General features: G+C 39.5%; 1 protein-coding gene across 9 annotated transcripts; it reads left to right on the top strand.

The window, feature by feature from the left end:
* The first annotated feature begins 11,430 nt into the window (after window positions 1-11,430).
* Window positions 11,431-15,722, top strand: LOC103412177 (glycine-rich protein DOT1). Of its 9 annotated transcripts, XM_070806013.1 has the most exons (10): window positions 11,431-11,686; window positions 13,063-13,143; window positions 13,231-13,319; window positions 13,507-13,581; window positions 13,748-13,857; window positions 13,942-14,085; window positions 14,241-14,303; window positions 14,709-14,777; window positions 14,826-14,921; window positions 15,078-15,722. In XM_070806013.1, exons 1-10 carry the CDS (start codon window positions 11,564-11,566, stop codon window positions 15,404-15,406), a joined length of 1,179 nt encoding a protein of 392 aa, XP_070662114.1. In that variant the 5' UTR covers window positions 11,431-11,563; the 3' UTR covers window positions 15,407-15,722. The 9 variants fall into 9 exon arrangements, with proteins under 9 accessions (XP_070662114.1, XP_070662113.1, XP_070662109.1 ...); XM_070806012.1 differs by having other exon boundaries at window positions 13,748-13,851; window positions 14,709-14,921; XM_070806008.1 differs by having other exon boundaries at window positions 14,826-15,722.
* Window positions 15,723-26,379: the final 10,657 nt, after the last annotated feature.

Raw genomic sequence — 26,379 nt, 5'->3', positions numbered from 1 at the left:
TGTAGTTGTGTGTAGTAATATCTCATGTGACCCTAGTATTTGGTAAACATTTTGTAATTGGTGGTTTTGGTTTCGATGAAATTGTTTAAACTTCACAATAGACTAGCCATAACAATTTGAATTTGTTTTTTACGAGAATCGAACATAAGACTTCCTACTAAAGATGAATATCACTCAACTGTAGTACTAATGAAAAAAGAAACGCATATCAGACGTCCTAGTTTGACTATTAATAATATTGTTAAGGCGATTTGGGAAATTTTAGGAGTTCTTGAATTGAATATCGAAGAAAAAAATGAAAAATATTATTATTTTCTCTTTCTCGTTTCCTCCATCCTAATTCCTTTATCTTCCCTCTCCCTCATTTTCTTCCTCTCTCTCTGTCCGTCCCTCCCTCCCTCACTCCATTTGTCTCTCCCTCTCCCTCTCGAAACGCATAGCCACTTCGTCTTCTAAGCTAGATTTCTCGACGGTAGAGAAGCCAGACTCCTCCCTTGATCATCGTCTCCTGCTGATGCACCATCACCTGCAAATTTTTTTGTCATCATGATGTCAACATATGATTTGGGTGAGCTAAAGCTGTTTTGTTGGAGTAAGGGGATTGAATCACCCAATTGCCCTTGCAATTGGAAGTAGTGGAGTTACTCTTATAGAAAATTCATTTTAACCAAATAACTAGATATGATTGTTTTATCATAAAAAATGTTCTACGAAAGTAACTTTTTATCCTTTGCATTTCTAAATTTACAATTGTATCAATTTGTCGTCTAAATTTTTCATTTTGTATTGATTAACTTTATCCATTAAATATTAATTATTATTCTATAATATCGACGTGATATCAGTAATATGAGATATGATGATTAAAATTATATCCTATAGTCAAAAGTTATACAGTGACATAATTGACAAACTTAGGCAACGTGGAACACCAATCTGACTCGGTAGCAAAAGTAAAAATAATGTGATACTTAAAATATTGTTCGGGAGGTACTTTGATAAATACTGTTCGGGAGGTACTTTGATAAATAAGTCATGTTATAGAATTAGTAGATGAATAATAAATGCCCACTCAAAGTTGTAAAGATTTAGTAATAGTGAGTAATAGTGTTTGATACTTTCAAAAGTATCATCATTATATTTTGATGGTTGTAGTTATGAGTCGCTATATAAATAGAGCACTCCGTCTGTTATCAAACACACTGCGAAAGAAAGTAAGAGAAATAATATCAGTATCCCTCTCTTTATCTGCCATCCTTTTTGTGCTATAGCTACTAAAGTTATAGTGTGATATTTTGCACCTGCTTCGCTCTTGTCCTTAGAAAGGTTATCTCTCTAACTTTTGCCTATTTATAACACGTTATCAGCACGACTCTATAACCTTAAATAGTTCACATCTCCCTACACAGAAAGAAAAAAAATGCTTCCTTTAAGGTTTTTCCTATTTTTCTTCTTCTTCTGCTTCATCTATGTGATGCATCCTCGTGATGAACTGCTAGCACCATGCATGCTTCTCGTTCTAAATTTAATAGTTACTTATATCTTTGATTTCTTGTTTGGTACAATTCCTGGTTTCTAACCCAGTGTTTATTTATGTTAATTTTACTGTAATCAAAGATGGTGCGGTACAATCGCCCATCTTGAACTGCAAATTTAATTTTCACTACGATCAAAGATGGTGCGGTACAATCGCCCATCTTGAGCTACAGATTTAATTTTACTGCAAATTTTAGGTGGAGCGGTATAATCGTTCACCCTACCTTGCATATTTAAATTTGCCTGCTGTTTAATTTCATTGCAATTTTAAGTGGTGCGCTATAATCGCCCACCCTGCTCTACATATTTAATTTTCCTGCTATTTAAGTGGTGCGGAAAAATTGTCCATCCTATGTTTGTTTCGATGAGAATGGTGCGGTGCAATCGCCCTTTTCATTAATCATGAAAATCTCGAGCCTGAAGTTTCGAGTGCTTATCATTGTTGGCCTGAAGATCAAAATGAAAAATTTGTAAGGACTAGAAGTTCTAACACAATGTTCCTCTAGGAATACATATTATTGCAAGTTCTTACACATCTCATTTTCTTTCAGAAAAGAAAATGGCGAACTTGGCAAAGCTTGATTTTGCTGCCCTAGATATTACTGGGAAAAATTACCTTACCTAGGTACTGGATACCAAGATCCATCTGGAAGTACGGAATCTTAGAGATACCATTAGGGAAGATAATAGCTCATCCTCTCAAGATCGGGTGAAAGTCATGATCTTTATTCATCGTCATCATGATGAGGGACTAAAGAGCGAATACTTAACAGTTGAAGATCCGTTAGCTCTATGGAAGGCCTTGAGAAACAGATATAATCACCAGACAATGTTGATTCTTCCAAAAGCTCGCTATGAGTGGACTCACCTAAGGATCCAGGATTTCAAGTCAGTGGCTGAGTACAATTCTGCGTTGTTCAGAATTACCTCTCAAATGAAGCTCTGTGATGATAGCATTACTGAGGAAGATATGCTGGAAAAGACTTTCAGCATATTTCATGCCTCTAACATGCTTCTACAGCAGCAGTATAGAGCGTGAGGCTTCACTGAATACAACTAGCTGATATTTGTGCTCTTGGTAGCTGAACAAAACAATGAGCTCCTAATGAAAAATCATAAGTCCTAACTTACTTAATCTGCATCATTCCCAGAAGTGAATGCTACTTCCCTTGAAATGAACGCCACATTCTCTGGTGGCGATAATCATAAATGAGAACGTGGCCACAAGCGAGGTCGGTGGAACAGAAAAGGCAAGAACCATGGTAGTTAGTCTCACAACTAAGTTTCAAGGTAAAATTCAGGCCTGAGCTTTAAAAATGGAAATCGCCACAAAGGCAAAGCTCGTATGAACAATGCTCCTAGAAACTCTGATAGAGCCTACCATATGTGTGGTGGCGATGGGCACTAAGCGCATACTTGTCGCACCCCAAAACATTTTGTGGATCTATATCAAACCTCCCTCAAGGAGAAGGGTGTCGAGACTAATTTCCTCGACCAAGTTAGACTAATGGATATACCTGATCTAGTGTGCGACTTATCATGACAGTTGAACACAACCCATCTATATGTCTCGGACTTCATTGTGGAAAGGGGAAATGAAGTGTATCGGTCTGAATGAATCATTTATGTTTGATGTACTTTAATTATTCTGAACTTGTAGTTTAAAGCCAGCATTTCAATTAAATAAAAGTGGCATTTAAATCTTCTGTTATAAGTTGTTTTTAACCGTGATCCCCTTTACTCAGAAATGATGGATAAAAACTATGGCTATTCTCAAAACATGAGAAATGGCGGAGATATTTGTCTTTCAGACAGTGCAACCACATATACAATACTTTGTGATCGAAAGTATTTCTCAAGCTTGATGCTTACAAGAGTAAAGGTAACAACAAAATCAGGCTAATTAGATGTAATTGAAGGCTCAGGGAAAGCCCATATTATGTTACCAAATGGAACAATATTGTCCATACATAATGCATTGTATCTTACTTGATCTACTCGAAATTTGTTGAGTTTTAAAGACATACGTTTAAATGGATACCACATTGAAACGAAAAGTGCAGAAAATGTGGAGTATCTATGCATTACCTCCAAAGATACCCATAAGCGTATATTGGAGAAGTTGCGCTGTTTGTAGAGTGGATTGTACTATACATACATAAGGACAATTGAATCACATACTGTCATGAACCAGAAGATCATTGATTCAAAAGTTTACATGTTTTGGCATGACCGTTTAGGTCATCCAGGATCCACCATAATGCGTATGACCATTACCAACTCTAATGGACATCCATTATTGAGCAGAGACATTGCTATCTCAAATGATAACCCTTGCAAGGCTTGTTCTCAAGGGAAGTTGGTAATTAGACCATCACAACTAAAGGTTGATGTTGAATCCTCATCATTTTTTCAACGAATTCAAGGGGATATTTGTGGACCTATTCAACCATCTTGTGGACCATTTCGATATTTTATAGTTTAGGTTGATTCATCTACTAGATGATCACGTGTTTGTCTCTTATCTACTCGAAATATAGCTTTTGCAAGACTTCTTGCTCAAATAATTAAGTTACAAGCACAGTTCCTAAATTACCCCATTAAGTCAATTTGACTGGATAACGCTGGTGAATTTATGTCTCAAACCTTTGATGATTACTACATGACATTGGGCATTGATGTTAAACACCTTGTTCCTCATGTCCATACTCAAAATGGTTTAGCAGAAACATTGATCAAGCGACTTCAGTTAATAGCTCGTACTCTGCTTATGAAAACAAAATTGCCAGTTTATGCATAGGGACATGCCATCTTACATGCTGCATCATTGGTTCGATTGCGACCTATAGCCAACCACCAATACTCCCCAGTACAACTCATGTTTGGGCATCAGCCAAACATTTCACATTTACGAGTTTTTGGTTGTGCTGTTTATGTGCCTATTGCACCGTCGCAACGCACTAAAATGGGACCTCAGCGTAGACTGGGAATTTATGTAGGTTTTGATTCATCATCTATCATTAGATATTTGGAACCCCTAACAGGTGATATGTTTACAGCTCGTTTTGCTGATTGTCACTTTGATGAGACAATATTCCCGTCATTAGGGGGAGAAAAAACTGTTCCAGAAGAACGACAAGAGCTGACAAGGGTTGTACCCACCTTGTCTCATTTTGATCCACGTAGCACTCAATGTGAAAATGAAGTGAAAATGATCGTTCATCTTCAAAGTATTGTCAATCAAATGCCAGATGCATTTAATGATGCTATGAAAATGGCAAAATAACATATACCAGCAGTAAATGCACCTGCAAGAATTTATGTCCCTGTTGGACAAAATAAAGTGGTAGCGAATGATTCATCTGGTGCACGCCTAAAGCGTGGTAGACCCCCAGGTTCAAAAGATTCAGCATCTCGAAAGAGAAAGATAAGGACACAGCTGAATCCAAATGAAATCATTCAGGAAGAGAGAATGAAAGACAAATCCACAATTCATAATTCTGGACTTCCAAAAAAAGAAAATGTCCTTGATGAGACACATGTCCCTGAAGAGACTGCTACATGAGAGTAAAGAAATCTCCATAAATTATGCATGTACAAATGAATTGTGGGATCGAAATGAAATAATCATCGATGATATGTTCGCATTCGCAGTAGGCACTGAAATAATATTAAGTGATGATATTGAGCCCCGCTCTGTTGATGAATGTAAATAGAGACAAGATTGGCCTAAGTGGAAAGATACAATCCAGGCAGAATTAAATTCCTTGGAAAGGCGAAATGTTTTTGGACCAGTAGTCCAAACTCCGCCTTATGTAAATCTCGTGGGTTACAAATGGGTATTCACAAGAAAACGCAATGAGAAAAACGAGATTGCAAGATACAAAGCATGAATCGTTGCACAAGACTTTCACAAAGACCTGGAATTGATTATAAGGAGACATATTCTCCTGTAATGGACGCAATTACGTTATGTTGCTTAATAAGTTTAGTGGTTTCAGAAAAGCTTGACATGTGACTTATGGATGTTATCATTATGTATCTATATGGAGAATTAAATACTGACATATACATGAAGGTCCCAGAAGGACTTAAGTTGCCTGAAACAACTAATAAACCACGAGGTGTGCTCTCGATCAAATTAAGGCGATCATTGTATGGGCTGAAACAATCTGGACGAATGTGGTATAATTATCTCAGTGAATATTTGATCAAAGAATGATATATCAACAATGTCATTTGTCCTTGTGTGTTCATTAAGAAATCCAATTCTGGATTTGCTATAGTGGCAATATATGTTGATGATATGAACCTAGTTGGAACTCCTGAAGAGCTCAATAAAACTGCTGAATATCTGAAAAGCGAATTTGAAATGAAAGACCTTGGGAAAACAAAATATTGTCTCAGCCTGTAGATCGAGCATCGTGCTAATGGAATTTTGGTCCACCAATCAGCTTACATTGAAAAAATCCAAAAGCGATTTGGCATGGACAAGGCTTATCCACTCAGCACGCCAATGGTCGTTCGTTCTTTGGACATTAAGAAAGATCCATTCCGTCCAAGAGAAGACAATGAAATAGTCTTTGGTCCAGAAGTACCATATCTGAGTGCAATAGGTGCTTTATTGTATTCAGCACAATGTACTAGACCAGATATAGCTTTTTCAGTTAACTTGTTAGCAAGATATAGCTCTGCTCCAACAATTTGTCATTAGAAAAGAGTCAAAGATGTTTTGTGATACCTTCGTGGGACAACATAGATGGGTCTTTTATACTCAAAGTAATCCACAAATGACTAGATCCTTGCTGGATATGCAGATGCTGGTTTCCTCTCTAATCCGTATAAAGCCCGCTCACAAACTGAATATGTGTTCAAGAATGGAGATACAGCAATCTCATGGCGCTCAACAAAGCAAACATTAGTTGCTACATCTTCAAATCACTTAGAAATACCTGCTTTACATGAAGTAAGTTGTGAATATTCTTGGTTAAAATCAATGATCCATCATATCTGGAATTCATGTGATCTACCTTCGAATACAGACAATCTAACTGTCATCCATGAAGATAATGCAGCCTATGTTGCCCAAATGAGGGAAGGATTCATTAAAGGCGATAAGACTAAACACATATCTCAAAAGTTTTTTAGTGCACATGAGCTTCAGAAAGCTAAAGTTATTGAAGTCAAACAAATCTGTTCCAATGAAAATCTGGCAGACCTGTTCACCAAGTCTACCAAAATGCACGTTTAAGAAGTTAGTGCAGAGTATCGTATTACGTTGACTCACCAATCAGCTAAATTTGAAGAATGCGGAATCAAGAGGAGCATCCATGATACATGCTTGTTGTACTATTTTTCCTTTGACTAGGATTTTTCCCATTGGGTTTTTCCTATCAAGGTTTTAATGATGCAACATAAGCATACTTAACATTATATCAACAATCCAGGTAAAGTTGTACTCTTTTTCCTTCGCTACGGTTTTTTCCCACTGGGTTTTTCCGAGCAATGTTTTAACGAGGCAACTGATGTTGATATGTGGGCATCCAAGGGGGAGTGTTATAGAATTAGTGGATGAATAATGAATGCCCACTCAAAGTTATAAAGACTTAGTAATAGTGAGTAATAGTGTTTGATACTTTCAGAAGTATCATCATTATATTTTGATGGTTGTAGTTACGAGAGTCGCTCTATAAATAGAGCACTCCGTCTGTTATCAAACACATTGCAAAAGAAAGCAAGAGAAATAATATCAGTATCCCTCTCTTTATCTGCCATCCTTTTTGTGTTATAGCTATTAAAGTTATAGTATGATATTTTGCATCTTCTTCGCTCCTGTCCTTAGAAATGTTATCTCTCTAACTTTTGTCTATTTATAACAAGTCTTATATTATTCAATTCCTCTAATATCATGTCATTGCATGAACCCATAACGTGTGACATAGACAATGAAACATTATTAAAAGATAGGAAGCCATTTTTGTACATGACTCGTGATATACAAGAATTGATGTCAATCATAAAGAGGTGGTCCCCAACCACACTAAAAGATATTGGTACCAAGGAAAGGGACCATCTCTGGATCCCTTCCACCAAATTCACCCAATCACCTAATTCGGGCTCTTGAAATTTGATCAAACGGCTAAAATTATTATAACTTTTAAAGGAACCCCTGTTTGTATCTGTTGGATCAAATTTTAAGGGTCCAGACTCCTCTCGCACTTTATTTTTTATCTTTTTGTTCTTATAAAAATATCAATGTAAGATGTTGACGTAACTTAATCGTAACCGTTCAAGTAGGAAGGGATTAAAGGAGATAGATTATGAAGGGATAGAATCGTCCTCCGTAGCAAAATCCACCACCCATCCCATCCTAGCTAAAAAACTCATCAATATATTTTTTTTTTAGGTGGGGCATCAAGTACATGTATCTTTATCAATTAACCAATTTCTAAATTCTTGTCATATCCCGGCTTGAGCCCCCACCATATTAAGGGCTCGACACCACCGTAGCACGATATTGTCCACTTTGGGCCCCAACCACGCCCTCACGGTTTTGTTTCTGGGAACTCACATGAGAACTTCCCAGTGGGTCACTCATCTTGAGATTGCTCTTGCGCGAACTCGCTTAACTTCGAAGTTCTTACGGAACCCGAAGCCAGTGAGTTGCCAAAAGACCTCGTGCTAGGTAGAGATATGAATATACACATAAGGCTTAGATGATCCACTCCCCTGGGTGATGTGGGATTTAACAATCCACCCTCATTAGGGGCCCGATGTCCTCGTCGACACACTTCTGACCAAGGATTGGCTCTGATATCAAATTGTCACATTCTGACTCGGGGTCCACCACATCCCAGGCTCCGCTTCTGCCGTAACACGATATTGTCCGCTTTGGTCCCAGGCCATGCCCTCACGGTTTTGTTTATGGGAACTCATACGAAAACTTCACAGGGGGTCACCCATCCTGGGATTGCTCTCACTCGAACTCACTTAACTTCGGAGTTCCGATGGAACCCGAAGCCAATGAGTTCCCAAAAGGCCTCATGCTAGGTGACCAGAACCCCCACCACATCCCGGGCTCGACTCCACCGTAGCACGATATTGTCAATTTTGGACCCCAACCACGCCCTCACAGTTTTGTTTCTGGGAACTCACATGAGAACTTCCCAGTGGGTCACCCATCTTGGGATTGCTCTCGCGCGAACTCGCTTAACTTCGAAGTTCCGATGGAACCCGAAGCCAATGAGTTCCCAAAAGATCTCGTGCTAGGTATAGATGGGAATATACATATAAGGCTTATAGGATCCACTTCCCTGGGCGATATGGGTTCCGATGGAACCCGAAGCCAGTGAGTTCCCAAAAGGCCTCGTGCTATATGAAGGTGGGCATGTACATATAAGGCATAGAGAATCCATTCTCCTGGACGATGTGAGATGTTACAATTCTGGAGTAGATTCTAAAGAGATTTTGCTTTTTCATGAATTTACCTGGAATCGGGATCTTCTGACTTAACTTTATCCCTGCTTTGTTGAGGGGGCAACCCCATATTTCACCATAAATTGGTCAAACTATACAAAATTTCTTATTTTTTGTGAAGGATTAGAATTCAAGTTATTGATAATTCCTCAATTGCATGGTGTTTAGTTGTAATAATTTGGGGGTGTGACTAGTGGTGGGTTCACAATAGCAATGAAGAAGCTGTAAAATTGATATCCCCGGAAGGCGACAAAAAAATGAGAAAATTACTTCGTGTTAACAAAAAAAAGGAGTCATTACGGTCTTATGAATAATTCGACGATAATTTTGGTTGCGGTCCCTCAATTGTTTGCTTGGAATCTTATTTAGCCAAATATTTTGATCAAAGTCTCACATTTAAACGGTGCATCATTTAGGGAATTTAACTCCTGTATTTATCAAATTTATAACCCACAAATTATGAAATTTAAACAAATTTAAATTGTATTTTGAAAATATAATAACTTCTTAAAATCAATGATAGAATAATATTGTTCTTCACATAGTTTTTGCAAAAAATAATATACTCACGTAACTATTGATATATTTTAAAACACAAAATAAATTCATGTATTAGTATGGGTACATTAATAAAAAAAATATAAGTACAAATTAAATTAAAACATACGGTTGCATATCAAAATTTAAAATTAAAGGGACAAATCAAAATATAAAAAAATGGGCATAAAAAGAAATTATACACATATGGGTATGAATTAATGCTAAAAGAATATTGGTACAAAATTTAAAAGATAAGTACAATTAAATTAAAAAATATAGGTACATATCAAAAATTAAAATTATGGGTACAAATTAAAGTTTTTATTTTTTTAATATGAAGTACATATCAAAATTTAAAATTATGGGTACAAATCAATGTCTAAAAAATATATGGCATAAAAAGAAATTAGAAACACATGGGTATAAATTAAAATTAAAAAAATATTGGTACAAAATTTAAATTATGGGTCGAAAATTAAAGTTTTCAAAACATTAAAATATATGGTACAAATTAAAAATAAAAATATGTGAAAATACTAAAAGAATATATTTGATAGAATAAGTATTTCAAATTTAAAATTGAAATTATTTAATATTCAAATCATGATGTGGAAGTTAAAGGATTTTGATAAGAAAAAAAAAAGGAAAAAGAATAAGGTTTAATTAATAAAAATGAAAGTAAGTGACGAAAATGGGTTGATTAGAGGATTCAAAGCTCCATCAATGACTTGAGAGTTTAAATCTACTTCAATATTTGTTCATGTCACTATTTAATGCTAGTGACTTAACAAATGTTCATTGTCACATCTCGGTCCGGGCCCCCATCACATCCCGGCTCGACTCCACCGTAGCATAATATTGTCCACTTTGGGCCCTGACCAAGCCTTCACGGTTTTATTTCTTGGAACTCACACTAGAACTTCGCAGTGGGTCACCCATCTTGGGATTGCTCTCGCCCCTTTCTCGCTTAACTTCGGAGTTCCTACGGAACCTGAAGCTAGTGAGCTCCCAAAAGGCCCCGTGCTAGGTAGAGATGAGAATATACATATAAGGCTTATAAGATCCACTCTCCTGGGCGATGTGGGATGTTACAATCCATCCCCCTTAGGGGCTCGACGTCCTCGTCGGTACACTTTTGGCCAAGGATTGGCTCTAATACCAAATTTTCACATCCCAACCCGGGCCCCCACCACATCCTGGGTTCGACTCCATCGTAACACGATATTGTCCGCTTTGGGCCCTGACCACGCCCTTACGGTTTTGTTTCTGGGAACTCACACGAGAACTTCCCAGTGGATCACCCATCTTGGGATTGCTCTCACCCCTTTCTCACTTAACTACAGAACTCGAAGCCAGTGAGCTCCCAAAAGGCCTCGTGCTAAGTAGAGATGAGAATATACATATAAAGCTTACATGATCTACTCCCCTAGGTAATGTGAGATGTTACATTCATGATTCAGAATGTTAGGTCTTCAATTTATTCAATCCAACAGCAGAATACTAAAATGGGTGTGTAAAAAGTAAAAAATGAAGGACAAAGATCCTCTCTGAATCCTTTATGTGGGGATCTGAATGATCAATCAATCGTGTCCATTCATCGTACATCGTACGGTCAATTTTTATTAAGTACTATTTATATTTAATTTTAAATTATAAATTAAAAATAATTTATAACCACACGATGGGTAGATTAATTGATCATCTGAATCCCTACTATCTTATTCCAAAAATGGATGTGTGGAGCACCACCCTTACCAATTGTGCAGTGATACGTGGAGGCACACGATGAGTTGGAACATGTACGCTACTAAGCCCTGGCTGTCGATTTGTGAAATATGGAGGAAATTGAATTGGGCTTGGGCTTTTGAAAACCAAAATTTCGCCCTTTTTTTAACTGCTTCCCGTTCTCACTCTGTCTCTCTCCTCTCCTGTGTTCTCTGACTCTCTCGCTCCTCCGCTAGGGTTTTATAGGGTTTTCTGTTTCTCCCAAATCCAAAAATTCCGAAACGCCATGGAAAAGTTTCAGAGAGTCGAGAAGCCGAGGCCCGAACTGCCCATCAACGAGAACGAGATCCGCATCACCACCCAAGGCGCTATCAGAAACTACATCAGCTATGCCACCACTCTGCTGCAGGTTCATCTTCTCTCGCTTCGATCATCTCTTCTGTTATCATTTTTCGTCGTGATTTGTTATATTCATTAATTCTTTTGTATTTTTGGTTTCTGGGTATTTTTGCATGTCTTTCTTTTTGCATTGGGTTTTTTTTTTTTTCCGTTCGGTTTATTGGGTTGTTTTTGCTTCCAATATGGATGGATATTTCGCCGATTTTGTTATTTGTGGGTATTGGGTCTTGGTAGTTTGGTAATGATAAATGCATTTGAATGTTGTTTTATGGATTTTTCTGGTTGTTTGTTATGGTTGAAATTTGAATCGCATGAATGTAGCTGCTGTTGTTGTTTAAATTGATGGTCTCGGCTAAGTTTTTGTTACATGTATGCGGAAAGTCCTTTGTGATTGTTAATTCATGTTGGCGTGGGAGATGCTAGCCGGTAGGTCTTGACTGAAGTCCATTGGCAGTTTTAGTTTATTGGGAATGCCAGTTATCAATTATTTACGTCAGAATAGTTCTATTGACTTCAATGAGGAGGTGGGTAGACTTAGTTTTCATGTTTTGCGTCAATAATTCAGTTTACTGGACAACCCGTGTTGTAAGCAGCATTGCAAATCTAGTTGTGTGGTTGTTTGCATCATATGCTATGTCATTGGATTATAGACCAATTTAGGCCGAGAGTTCAATGAAGGCTGGAGCTGTGAAAAAGGATAATCAATGTTCCAAAATTGTGGTTGTAAAGACATGAGGGAACTTTTTAATTATGGTTCTTAATACCGATAATTTCTCTCCAACAAGTACACAAGGCCCTTTTTGGTATGAATAGTACTTTCCTTTTTGTGATGGATTCTCCACCTGGGAAGGGTTTCCTTCAGTGTACTTGTCCAAATCTATCAACGAGGCGGTTAACTGTTTTTAGTCACAATAAGGCCTTACCGGAGTTTGGTTGACCCCTTTCTGTGGGTGAATATACCTTTGACGCTTGGCCGAAACACATTGACATGATAAGAAAAATTTGTTACATTAACGAGAGTGTTCCATAAACCACTCAGGTAATAAATAGTAATAATATTTATTGTGAGAATGGGCAAGAATTCATACCTATTTACAGCTGTAAGATTGGTATGTACATGTTCTGTTTGAGCTTCTCTTTATTATGTCTCTTTGCTATAACTGTTGTTCATTTGCCTTTTTATGTTCTAGAAATCCTAAGGTTAACTTTATTTTCTCTCCCTGTGCTTTTTTCTGTCAGCTGGTACTCGAAGATCTATGTTATAGAACAAGTGTCTTAAATAATACTTTGTCCGAGTGGTCTGTATGCATGGTTATGGTGATTCATCTATCCTCGCATCTGAATTTTTTGGAGCTAATCTACCAATTCTGTGGACATTTTCCATAGGATAAGCACGGAAAAGAAATCGTCTTGAAGGCAATGGGACAGGCAATTAACAAGACAGTTGCAATTGCTGAAATTATAAAGGTCACTATCTTGCTCCCCTCCCGACAACTACCCAACAATCTCTCTGTCTTCATTGCACACTAACCAGCCATTTGTGTTTGAAAACAGAATAGAATTCCCTTGTTACATCAAGAGACTGCCATCAGCTCTGTAAGCATAACTGATGTGTTTGAACCGATGGAAGAAGGTCTTCTCCCGTAAGTGTCGCAGAATAAATTTCCACTGCGCAATTTTGTACGCATGAATATATTTATGGTGATTACTTTGTCCAGTAAGGAAATGGCTTAAACAAATTTTTAGTGTATGCTATGTTCATATGCATGGTTATTTTCTTTTTCTGCTTAATTAAAAATGGGCGTATTAAGTTATAAAGATGTGTTGCAGTGTGGAAACGACTCGTCATGTCTCAATGATTTCAATCACATTATCAACTAAGGAGCTAAACACAAATTCTCCTGGGTAAGTTCTGAAACATGTTGGGATCTTCACCAAGGTTGATTTTTAGATTAAGTTTGAAATTCTTCTGCGGTATATGCATAAAAATATTGAGCTTACGGAAACGTGATTCCTGTTCCTTTTCTAGTGCTTTTAATTTTAATATTTTTGGCATGTTCCCTTTCCATAGGTATCAAGCCCCATATGTTGCGGATCAATCAAAGCCACAGCCAAAGTACCAACAGCAGCAGCAACCAAAACAAGCACGTGTTTCTTACAATGCTGTTAATGAAGGTGATGGTAATGACAACTTATCACGTAGCTTTTATTTTAAGCATGTTTTAATGTTTCAATTTTAACATGCTTCCTTTATTTGGTGGTTAGATTCATATGGCCGAGGACGGGGACGTGGTAGAGGAAGAGGCCGGAATTGGGGCAGGGGTGGAGGGTATGGCAATTATCAAGGCGGATATGGAAATCATCAAGGTGGATCTGGGAACTATCAAGGTGGTTATAGAAACTATCAAGGTACAATAATGAAATCACACAATTATTTTCTACATTGGGGGTTTAAGTAATCTCCTTATGGTTTTATGAAGTCCCTCTATTATATATACATATATACATATATAAATTTTATATAATATAAATCTGTCCTTCACTTGGGACTTCTTTTCTGGTAGATAATGGTGGATATTCCAGTCGGGGACAAGGTGGTGGACGTGGTAGGGGTTGGGGTAACCGTGGTAAGTTTACTTAACTTTCTATACAGGGTCTCTATGCAATAATCAAACTTGTGGATGAGTCTATGCATTCTTTTTAATAATTGCCTATACAAGGAGAATATCCTGAGCAGCATTTTGGGTTAGGGGACGTTGAGGGATTATTTACAAAAGAGTTGGCCATATTTGAAGGGTTGGCATTGTACTCTATTTTGAAGAGTGTTGGATCATTGTGTCCTTGTGTTTGCTTTCAATTGGGTACATGTATTCAATTGTATCCCTATACCTCTCAGTCTGGTGGATACACTTAACCGCTTAAGATGTGTGCTTCAGATACGAATATGTTCTTTTATTGATCTGTATGTGAGCATTGGTCACATATGCGCAATGGACTGACTATTTCAAGCATATTATTTTCTTTTCTTATAGGTTCTGGTGGTGGGTATGAAAGAGGTGCTGGTAGCTATGAAAGAGGTTCTGGTGGTGGATATGAAAGAGGTTCTGGCGGCGGGTATGAAAGAGGTTCTGGCGGCGGGTATGAAAGAGGTTCTGGCGGTGGGTATGAAAGAGGTTCTGGTGGCGGGTATGAAAGAGGTTCTGGCGGCGGGTATGAAAGAGGTTCTGGCGGTGGGTATGAAAGAGGTTCTGGTGGCGGGTATGAAAGAGGTTCTGGCGGTGGGTATGAAAGAGGCGGTGCTGGAGGAGGGTATGAAAGAGGCGGTGCTGGTGGAGGAGGGTATGAAAGAGGTTCTGGTGGTGGGCATGAAAGAGGTGGTGCTGGTGGAGGGTATGAAAGAGGCGGTGCTGGTGGAGGGTATGAAAGAGGCGGTGCTGGTGGAGGGTATGAAAGGGGCGGTGCTGGTCATGGGTATGAAAGAGGCGGTGCTGGTCGTGGGTATGAAAGAGGCGGTGCTGGCCGTGGGTATGATAGAGGCAATGCTGGCAGAGGTTATGAAAGAGGTGGTGCTGGTGGAGGTTATGAAAGAGGCGGTGCTGGTGGATATGAGAGAGGCGGTGCTGGTGGATATGAACGAGGTGGCAGAGGTGGAGGGGGAAGAGGGTACAACCGAGCAAGAGGACGGACGGGTGGGCGCACAAGAGATGATGGAACTGGAAACCAAGCATAATCTAAAGTTGGTGATATTTTTTGCTTCAGCTACAATGCATATGCCCTTTGGCCCGTGAGGGTGCGTTTTTATGAGAGTACTGTTTCAATGGCGTGAAATGTGGCCTTTCGATATTTGGCGTTGTTTAAACAGTTTCTATTTTGATGTTTTCCTCCTGCATTGCATTATATTTTTTGTGGATATGGGCAGCCTTGTTTTGGGTCTTGCATTTAGCCGCCGGGTGAAAAAATTGGTCGGTTTTAGTATTGCTGTAATTCTTTTGACATTATTGTATCTAGTGCTTCCTTAAAATATATCTTTATTTCTTTAAAACTAATTTTCACTTCCTATTTACCCATTCGCTCCTTGAAATTCATTTCTTCTTCTCGACAAATTACAGTTCGAAATGTGTGAAAACTTTTCCCATCAACTACTGTATGTATTGCTTTCTTCGTGATATCCCGGAGTACCGTAGAAAATCTTCAATGATAACATTTGCTTTGTGCCTTCCAAGGGTTCAAGGACCCTCGAAAATTGCCTTTTCGTTAGTTGCTTTGGCAAACAAGTTTCGCCCAATTAGGTAAAAGCTAGCCCGATAAAGTATGGATAAAGCTCAGATGGTGGTCGACTATGGCCTATATGCTTCCAGTCTTAGGTCGGACGGCTCCTGTTCAGTGGAATCTCCAACCACTCAGTATTCATATTCACATGTCATGGACTATCGACCTTATTGTTCTATCAATACGATTTGTATTCCGATTAGGTATATAGTTGTTGATATCGTGTTTATATGCTTGCGAGCGGAAGTCTAGACAGAAAGTAAATGACGATGTGTGTCATTGGGCGCCAATACTCGAGAAAAACTTGGGTCAAACTGCATGACTATCCCAAGGGTCAGGCTAGCCAAGCCACATTGTCAATTACTAATCATGTAAGCTTCCACTAACATATAGACATGATATTGACAAACGAAGTATCGATATCATGACATTTATAATCGAGGCCATGTACATATGCTTATCGATATTAATTGGTCAGACCATCCAATTGATCAGCCGGTTTGACCCAAGTGTTTCTCCCAACTCAGTCTGATGAATAATGATCTTTGACCATATTGACAACTACATACCACCTCTACAATAAAAAAGAGTTTAACATGCATCGATGGAATCCATTATTAGAAATGTGGTCAACAGGTGCTCAGTACATTGTAGTCCATATAATAGCACTCTTAAGGCCTTTCAAAAAATAGTTATGAGTGTGATACCTATATATAAAAATCAAGTAGCAGTAGTTATGAGAGTGATACCTATATATAAAAATCAGGCAGCACTAGTTTGATTCCTGTAACACTCATGCTATATTAGTGTGAGTTCAATATATTTGTATAATACTCAAATTTTCCAGCCTAATGTAGGAGTATGATTCTTATATGAGTCCAACATATTAGTACCACACTTACTTTCTTCGGCCTAATGTGGAAGACCTAAAAGCATTTCTAAAAGACACTTTAAATCTATTGGAAAGCTAGTTTAAAGAGCCAAACTCATGAAAGTCATCTCCAAGGGAATCTTTATCCCACTAACATTTTTTATTTCCGTCATAAATTATGGTGTATGCTCACCAATCACCATTACCTTTAAAGCTTGGCATTTGCCCACTAACATAACCATGGTTAAATTATTTATTTAAAATATAAAAAAAATTAAAATGCTCTCCATCCAATGTATTAAAAAACTCAATTATTTCCTATTTAAAATATTCACGAAAATGCTCCCTAAATTTAAAGAGGAGAGAGAGTTTAAAGAATATGCTTAACACAAAAAGAATATTAATTGGGGAGAGAAATATGTGAAAGATGAGAAGGATTAGAGAGGTGGATTGTTCAAATATTAAGAAAAAAAAATGCCAAAACGGATTAATAGTCCTCGTGGTGATAGGGTATTTGGAGGATAGCTCAAGTAGTAAAAAAAAAATTAAGATTTAAACTCTTGTGGTAAAGATTATTAGCAAATTTAACCCAAAAAACAAACATCTAGTAAACTCAATTAAATATAGGGATAAAAATGTCCACCCACACTTTTTATTTCTACTAGCCTTATCTTCCTCTCTGTGTCTGTGTAATTATACATCCACATGCAATGCAAGGCCACGATCGGATCAACACATGTCTCCATGTGAACTGATTGTCGTGGTCTTCCGGCTGCTCAACTCCAAGCCCAGCCATGATGCCTGCTCCCTCGTCTGCAAGCACTAGCTCATCCTTGAGCACCTCAGCAGCACCACCCTCTACATCGGCGCCACTGCTAGCCCAAACCTCGTCATCGACCTCATCGCCGCCAATTCCGCAATGTCCGCACCGTTCACATTGACGAGTGCCTTAACCTTTCGTCGGTGAGACTGCATTCTACCAATGGCGCTGACAACAACGTGCTTGATTTGAACAACTTATTGAACGCCGGTATGATTGCTATCGGCGACAGATTCCCTAGCTCGAAAAACTTAGCTTAATTTGGTGCTCCAATGCTATGGATGCAAATTTCCATCGTCTTCTCCTTTGACGAAAATGCACATGCAAGATAATAACACCTAAGATTAAAACCAAAAGCCTCGCGCACCCACAATGAATTTTTGGGAAGGGAGCTTTGGCCGAAGAATCTTTGATGCCAAAGTTAGAATTTGAGAGAGAAAGTGTTTTGGAATTTTTTGGGAGAGAATGGCCTAGCATTTTAGTGGGAAAACATGGCTATTTATAGGTGAGTGACCGGCCCTATTTGGAGAATAGGGGCCGGCCACATATGGTCAAATTGTGAATGTAATTGCAAGATATTATGTGAAATAATATCTTGAAATTAACTTGGCAATTAATCCCAAATTGAATAGGAAAATTGGGAGTTACCTTTTGAATAAGGATTTGATGAGGAGTGATGAGAGGGTTTTGAATAAATACCATTTTGATCACCTTTGACTCTTCCTTGATTGAGTCGTTATTATCCAATGAATGCGCGTGGAAATCTTGGTGTGCCTCGAGGATAATTTGTCCTTTTTACCCAAAAGTACACGTGTCGCCTTCATAATTTTCTTGATTAGTTTTGGCTTTACAAATGCCCCCACACCTACTGGGCTACGACCCTTCGACTTACCAGTGAGTGGGCAGTATTTTCTGTATTTACTTATGTACTATTGATTTTTCCCAGAAATTGAATTTAAATGAAAGTATGTTTTCAAATGCCGTGCATGCATATTATATAAATTATATGAATTGGTATTTGATGCATATATGTGAAATAGTGTTGTGGACGCACAGGTGAGTATCAGGTGAGTTTTATGTTGTTCATATGGTGTATTGATGATGTGAATTGTGTTGAGAGCTCATAACCTGCACCCCTGGTGTTAGTGCTTATATTATTCACCCCGCACCACACGCTCACCTTAGATCCAAGTAGGTGCATGTCGTACAGACCATTAGAGGGTTCCGACATGTCGTACAGACCATTAGAGGTGGTTCCAACTTGTAGGTGATTTTAGATTATTATACAGTTGTTGATGAGAGAAGCACTAGAGTGTATTCTTACACCTTTCTTATCGTACAGACTACTTCAGGTAGTTTCGATTTATGTGCAGAGTAGCGCCGTACAAGTCACTGTGGTGACTCCGGTTGGTTGGATATTGAGCTATAGAATTAACTGTACAGGACCAGCTGCAGGGTCTCCAGTTGATTCATTATTTCACCTGTTATATTGATGCATCCTTATTTTGTTATTGACGCTTATACCGTGGCATACTTTCTGGTTTTTGACAAAGATTTGTGATTTGAGATATATGAAGATTTATATGCATATTATGTTATTTTCTGGGAAAGTATACAGGTTTTACAGCGAGTGGTTAGAAATGTTATTAATTGAAATGTTTTCGAAAAGCTTTGTTTTACTGATCCACTCAATTTTGTTTTGCGCCCCTCCAGGTTCTAGTTAGCAGCGTTGGTGGCCCATGAGGATTCCCATGGCGTACTGACAGACTACATAAATGTAGGACTCACCTTCGGGTGTTGTAATTTAGTTATAGTCCTACTTGACTGCACCTAGTACTTATGCTCTGAACATATGTGTTTCACACTTAAACTCACTCTAGTATGCTAGTTGGTTATTATTGATAGTAGATGGATTTTATTCCTTCGTAATTCTTTTATCTTTTGCTTCCGCATCGCACTTTTGGTTACGTCACGCTCACGTGACGGCCAGCACGCCTTGATTCTAGGATCGGGGTGCGTCAGTTTGGCTCGCAAGAAAGGGCAGCAGGTGTAGAGATCTTCAACTTTGATGCAGATTGCCACTTGGACTTGGAATTAGATTCTTCTAGGAAAGGAAAATAAATCGCCTCTAAAGCCTATTTAAGCCTACCTTAAGTAGGGGATTAAATCAACTTCGGGTGGCAATTATTTATATTTACAAGAAAGAGAGAAAGTTAGAGGATATTTGTTCCCCCTCCCCTAGCATTCTTCTTTGCTTGCCTGTGCAAATAACCGTCTTCAGTTGATTTCTTCGTCTTCCTCGCATTGCACCAGTGTAAGAAAAACTTAATTCTTTTTGTCTTCTTCTTGGATGGTGCTGCCATGGGACAGTCGTCGGGGTGGTGTAGCACGTCAGTTGGCAGGGGCCATGAGTCGGCTTAGCATAGGCCGATGAAGTGGTGTGTCAGGGGCCATAGCTTGTGTTGTTCGACTTGACTAAAACCAAGGGTTGGCTCGACATGGGCTGAGGAAGTGGTGTGGTATAGGCCATGGTTTAGGCTACCACGTTTAGGCTGCTTGCCAAGAATGAGGAAACTACTTGAGTTTGATTTCTCAAATGCCGTATATGAAGCAATCAAAGACAAAGCTGCTAAAGATGAAGTATCGGATGAGCGAACTAGTGAGTGCGAAGTGGCTGCTGCCCCATGACCATTTGCTGCTTAGCTAGTTTTCAAGTATTCGATCTGTTGATGCACAAAACCGGAGGTCTTGGAACAACGTAAATTCGACCGTGAATCTGCAAGAAATGTAAATAACACAAGATGTATCATGGTTCACCCTTATATTTGGGCCACGTCCACACAGATTATTGTATTTCTAAGAGGATTGTGAGGGAGAAAGTGTGAGGATCTCAAGCCTAAGAATTGGCTTCTCCTACTTGTGAGGGTGAAGAGTCCTTTTATAGAATAAGGGCTCCTCACTTATTACATATTTACCCTCTTCCTTTATTACATAATTACATTTAAGTCCCCCGAGTATTTGTATGAGATCTAAATACGAAGGCCCTAAGTATGGTATAAACACGATATTTTGAGTTGTGTGGCCTTTCCGCACTAGAGATAAATTAGTTTATCTTCCCCTACTGGAGAGCTGACCTAGATGAGTGTCGGGGAATTAGTTTACCCTCTCGCACTGGAGAACAATTGGTTCATCTTCTCGTACTGAATAGTTGTTCAATAAATTTAAGAGAGCATTTTTGCTTTCCGTCATAAATTATGGTGTATGCTCACCAATCACCATTACCTTTAAAGCTTGGCATTTGCCCACTAACATAACCATGGTTAAATTATTTATTTAAAATATAAAAAAAAATTAAAATGCTCTCCATCCAATGTATTAAAAAACTCAATTATTTCCTATTTAAAATATTCACGAAAATGCTCCCTAAATTTAAAGAGGAGATAGAGTTTAAAGAATATGCTTAACACAAAAAGAATATTAATTGGGGAGAGAAATATGTGAAAGATGAGAAGGATTAGAAAGGTGGATTGTTCAAATATTAAGAAAAAAAATGCCAAAATGGATTAATAGTCCTCGTGGTGATAGGGTATTCGGAGGATAGCTCAAGTAGTAAAAAAAATTAAGATTTAAACTCTTGTGGTAAAGATTATTAGCAAATTTAACCCAAAAAACAAACATCTGGTAAACTCAATTAAATATAGGGATAAAAATGTCCACCCACACTCTTTATTTTTGCTAGCTTTATCTTCCTCTCTCAGTGTCTGTGTAATTATACATCCACATGCAATGCAAGGCCACGATTGGATCAACACATGTCTCCATGTGAACTGATTGTTGTGGTCTTCCGGCTGCTCAACTCCAAGCCCAGCCATGCTGCCTGTTCCCTCGTCTACAAGCACTAGCTCATCCTTGAGCGCCTCAGCAGCACCACCATCTACTTCGGTGCCACTGCTAGCCCAGACCTCGTCGTCGACCTTCTCACCGCCAATTCCGCAACGTCCGCACCGTTCACATTGACGAGTGCCTTAACCTTTTGTCGGTGAGACTGCATTCTACTAATGGCGCTGACGACAACGTGCTTGATTTGAAGAGCTTATTGGATGCTGGTATGATTGCTATCGGCGACAGATTCCCTAGCTCGAAAAACTTAGCTTAATTTGGTGCTCCAATGCTATTGATGCAAATTTCCATCGTCTTCTCCTTTGACGAAAATGAACCTGCAAGATAATAACACCTAAGATTAAAACCAAAAGCCTCGCGCACCCACAATGAATTTTTTGGGAGGGAGCTTTGGCCGAAGAATCTTTTATGCTAAAGTTCGAATTTGAGAGAGAAAGTGTTTTGGAATTTTTGGGATAGAATGGCCTAGCATTTTAGTGGGAAAACATGACTATTTATAGGTGAGTGACCGGCCCTATTTGGAGAATAGGGGCCGGCCACATATGGTCAAATTGTGAATGTAATTGCAAGATATTATGTGAAATAATATCTTGAAATTAACTTGGCAATTAATCCCAAATTGAATAGGAAAATTGGGAGTTACCTTTTGAATAAGGATTTGATGAGGAGTGATGAGAGGGTTTTGAATAAATACCATTTTGATCACCTTTGACTCTTCCTTGATTGAATCATTATCATCCATTGCATGCGCGTGTGAATCTCGGTGTCCTCGAGGATAATTTGTCCTTTTTACCCAAAAGTACACGTGTTGCCTTCATAATTTTCTTGATTAGTTTTGGCTCCACAAATGCCCTCACACCTATTGAGGTGCTCGCAAGAAAGGGCAGCAGGTGTAGAGATCTCCAACTTTGATGCAGATTCCCACTTGGACTTGGAATTAGATTCTTCTAGGGAAATAAATCGCCTCTAAAGCCTATTTAAGCCTACCTTAAGTAGGGGATTAAATCAACTTCGGATGGCAATTATTTATATTTACAAGAAAGAGAGAATGTTAGAGGATATTTGTTCCCCCTCCCCTAGCATTCTTCTTTGCTTGCCTGTGCAAATAACCATCTTCAGTTGATTTCTTCGTCTTCTTCGCATTGCACCAGTGTAAGAAAAACTTAATTCTTTTTGTCTTATTCTTGGATGGTGCTGTCATGGGACAGTCATTGGGGTGGTGCAGTACGTCAGTTGGCAGAGACCAGGAGTCGGCTTAGCATAGGCCAATGAAGTGGTGTGTCAGGGATCATAGCTTGTGTTGTTCGGATTGACTGAAGCCAAGGGCTGGCTCGACATGGACTGAGGAAGTGGTGTGGTATAGGTCATGGTTTAGGCTACCACGTTTGGGTTGCTTGCCAAGAATGAGGAAACTACTTGAGTTTGATTTCTCAGATGTCGTATATGAAGCAATCAAGGACAAAGCTGCTGAAGATGAAGTGTCATGAGCGAACTAGTGAGTACGAAGTGGCTGCTACCCTATGACCATTTGCTGCTTAGCTAGTTTTCAAGTATTCGATCTGTTGATACACAAAACCAGAGGTCTTGGAACAACGTAAATCCGACCGTGAATCTGCAAGAAATGTAAATAACACAAGATGTATCATGGTTCACCCCAATGTTTGGGCTACGTCCACACTGATTATTGTATTTCTAAGAGGATTGTGAGGGAGAAAGTGTGAGGATCTCAGGCCTAAGAATTGGCTTCTCCTAATTGTGAGGGTGATGAGTCCTTTTATATAATATAAGGGCTCCTCACTTATTACATATTTGCCCCCTTCCTTTATTACACAATTACATTTAAGTCTTCCGAGTATTTGTACAAGATCTAAATACGGAGGCCCTAAGTATGGTATAAACACGATATTTTGAGTTGTGTGGCTTTTTCGCACTAGAGATAAATTAGTTTATCCTCTCCTATTGGAGAGCTGACCTAGATGAGTGTCGGGAAATTAGTTTACCCTCTCGCACTGGAGAACAATTAGTTCATCTTCTCGTACTGAAGAGCAGACCCAGAAGGGTGTCGGGGAATTAGTTTACCCTCTCGCATTAGAGAGCAATTAGTTTACCCTCTCGCACTAAAAAGCATGGAAGTCGTTGTTGTGAGTGCAGTTGAGGAAATCTGAACAACTGAAATAATCCTCAGCCTGTGAGGTCTTGTTCGGCGATATTCTTGAGACTTCGAACTGCTTGTGGAACCCGAGTAAGGGTGTAAATGGAAAGCGTGGTGAGCTGCTCCCAAAATTTCTTCAATCTTCAAGTATTACGTCATCGTTTAATATTTTTTTCGTGTGCCATTTTGAGGCTTGGTTGGTGATTAGTTGAGAATCTGAATTGATTACAAGCTTCTTCACCGCTAAGTCTTTCGCTAACATGGGCTGCTAATAAAGCCTTGTCCTCTGCTTCATCATTAGATGTTTTGAAGTTTGGAGTGCCATGGGCTTGGTCGGCCCAAGCCACAAGGCAAGATCGGCACGGATGAGAACTGTGGTGCAAGATTGGCACAATTAGGAGCCATGGTGACAGATCAAGGGTTGTCGGGAACTGTGAAACAAGTAGGCATGGCTGTGAGTGCAGAGTTTGGGATAGCTTGGGCCATATTGTGCGCAGCATGAGGAATTTGACTACTAGGTCTGTGATGCTCGGCTACTGGTGATGTGCTGCTTCAGTATTAAATCGTTTAGAGTGTTGAGAACAAAGCCTAGCCCTAATTCTTGGTAGTTGGGCTAGTGTGTCATTCTAGTACTTGTCTGCCCTTGACACGTCATTGGGCTGAGTTTCTGCGTTTGTCAGAACAAAGCTAATCTTTGTATCCAACAATCTATGTGAGATAATCTCGTTTACTCGATCTTGTCAATGAAAGGCGACCTACTTATTTTGGTCATGTCTCATCGGAGCACCTCATCAGTAGCTTTGTTGCGCTGGAAATCACATAATCATTTGCTCAGGAGCCTCTCAACTTATTCCTGAATTTTCCTCTAGTAGGGCAGCGGAGCTTCCGGCTGCCCTCGATCGTGACTTGTTGATCTAAGCTTCTCTTCCATGTGCTTAGCTCGTTTATCTCGCGGATGCGGTACATCTGGTATGTTTCTAGCAGGCGAACGAATTAGTCGCAGGCTACTGTTGAACTTGAGCCAGATTGAGTGACTACTTCTCTCCGTTCGTTGTGTTGCCTACTCTGATGTGAGGTGGAAGATGCTCATTGCGGGCCTAGCCGTGAATAAACACTTTGCCTGGAAGGTTACTTATGTTGATTATTGGAGTATGGCCCCAATCGTGAATGTATGCTTGTCCGAAGGCCTAATCAAGAGTACACACTCATATGCGCGCTAAGACGAGAATATACGCTATCTTGGTGGCCTAGTCGGGAGTGTACACTGCTAGAACGCTCAGTTCTTGACTGGTCAAATGGCTACTTGCCAAAACGCTATTAGAGAGGTTCATTATCTGCCCTTGTCCTACTTCGGGACACCTCATCTAGGGCACGTTGTATCTCGGTATGCTGCAAGAGCTGATTCACCAAGGTAGTCTGTTGCGCAAAAGCGTTTGTCAACTCTATGACTTGTCAAGACAAGTGTTGTTCGCCATTTGGGGTGGAAGAGCTTGGACGACTTACGTCTAATTGAGTAGTGGAAGTGTAATGGACTCCGAGCGCGAGATTTAGTTGGGATATGTCAAATCTGTGGATAAATGGGGTGAAAATACCCCTGGTTCAATCATTGGTCCAGAAATTTGAAGTCAGGATGGTTAAACTGGTTTTGGACCAATTGGGATTGCTTGGTGGGTCACATGAGTGAACTGGACCATGGAAAAAGGTCAGATCGTGGGAATGAGCTGGACCGCTGGCGTGGGCTGGGTCGCGAAGCGTGCATGCACTGGCCTTCTCTTTCAGCAACGCAGCTTTGGTCGGTTGTTGTGCAGCATAAGCTTGGGCTTGTCACTGCAAAATGGCACGAGTTTGGCTTAGCGTTGCTCTGTGGCGTGGGCCTGAGAGTTCTAGGCTACTGCTACTGGCGTCTGGGCCTACGTTTGCCCCTGGCCTGGGCTGCTGAAGTTGCAGCAAGCTGGGCTGCCTCTATGGCTTTCGCCTCTTGGGCCATAGCCTGGTGGCCTCACTACCATAGAGTTGGCCCATTCCCCACTGCCACTGTAGTCCTCGTTGCTGCCATGGTGGTGGTGCTTCGTGGGGGCAAAGTTGCTCATCTTGCCATCGCGTTGAGCCTCGTGGATCGTCGTGGTGGGCATACGTCTCGTCCTTCATCATTTGATCCGGATCTTTGAACGTAGAAAGTTCCATTCGTCGTGGTTTCTGAATTTCCCGTCATTGTATTTTGCCCTTACCTCTATTCAAATAATTAAAAAAATGATAGGTAATAAGAAAGTATGAAAAATTTACAACGAATGAGAAATGAGAAACTTTGAATGCGAAAGTCTTCTTCGAGTGTGTGAATCAAACTCTCAATGAAAGCAAAAATTTGTGGATGCAAATTTCCGTTGTCTTCTCCTTTGATGAAAATGCACCTGCAAAATAATAACACCTAAGATTAAGGCCAAAAGCCTCACGCGCCCACGAATTGGGGGGGTGGCTTTGGCCAAAGAATCTCCAATGTCAAAGTTAAAATTTGAGAGAGAAAGTGTTTAGGAATTTTTGGGGAGAGAACAACTTAGCATTTTAGTAGGAAAACATGGATATTTATAAGGGAGTGACTGGCCCCTATTTGAAGAATAGGGGCCAGCCACATATGGTCAAATTGTGCATGTAATTGGAAGATATTATGTGAAATAATATCTTGCAATTAACTTG

The sequence above is a fragment of the Malus domestica genome, chromosome 10 (assembly GCF_042453785.1).
Source record: "Malus domestica chromosome 10, GDT2T_hap1".
In the NCBI taxonomy this organism is placed as follows: Eukaryota; Viridiplantae; Streptophyta; class Magnoliopsida; order Rosales; family Rosaceae; genus Malus; species Malus domestica.
This window is presented reverse-complemented; position numbering and strand designations above follow the sequence as displayed.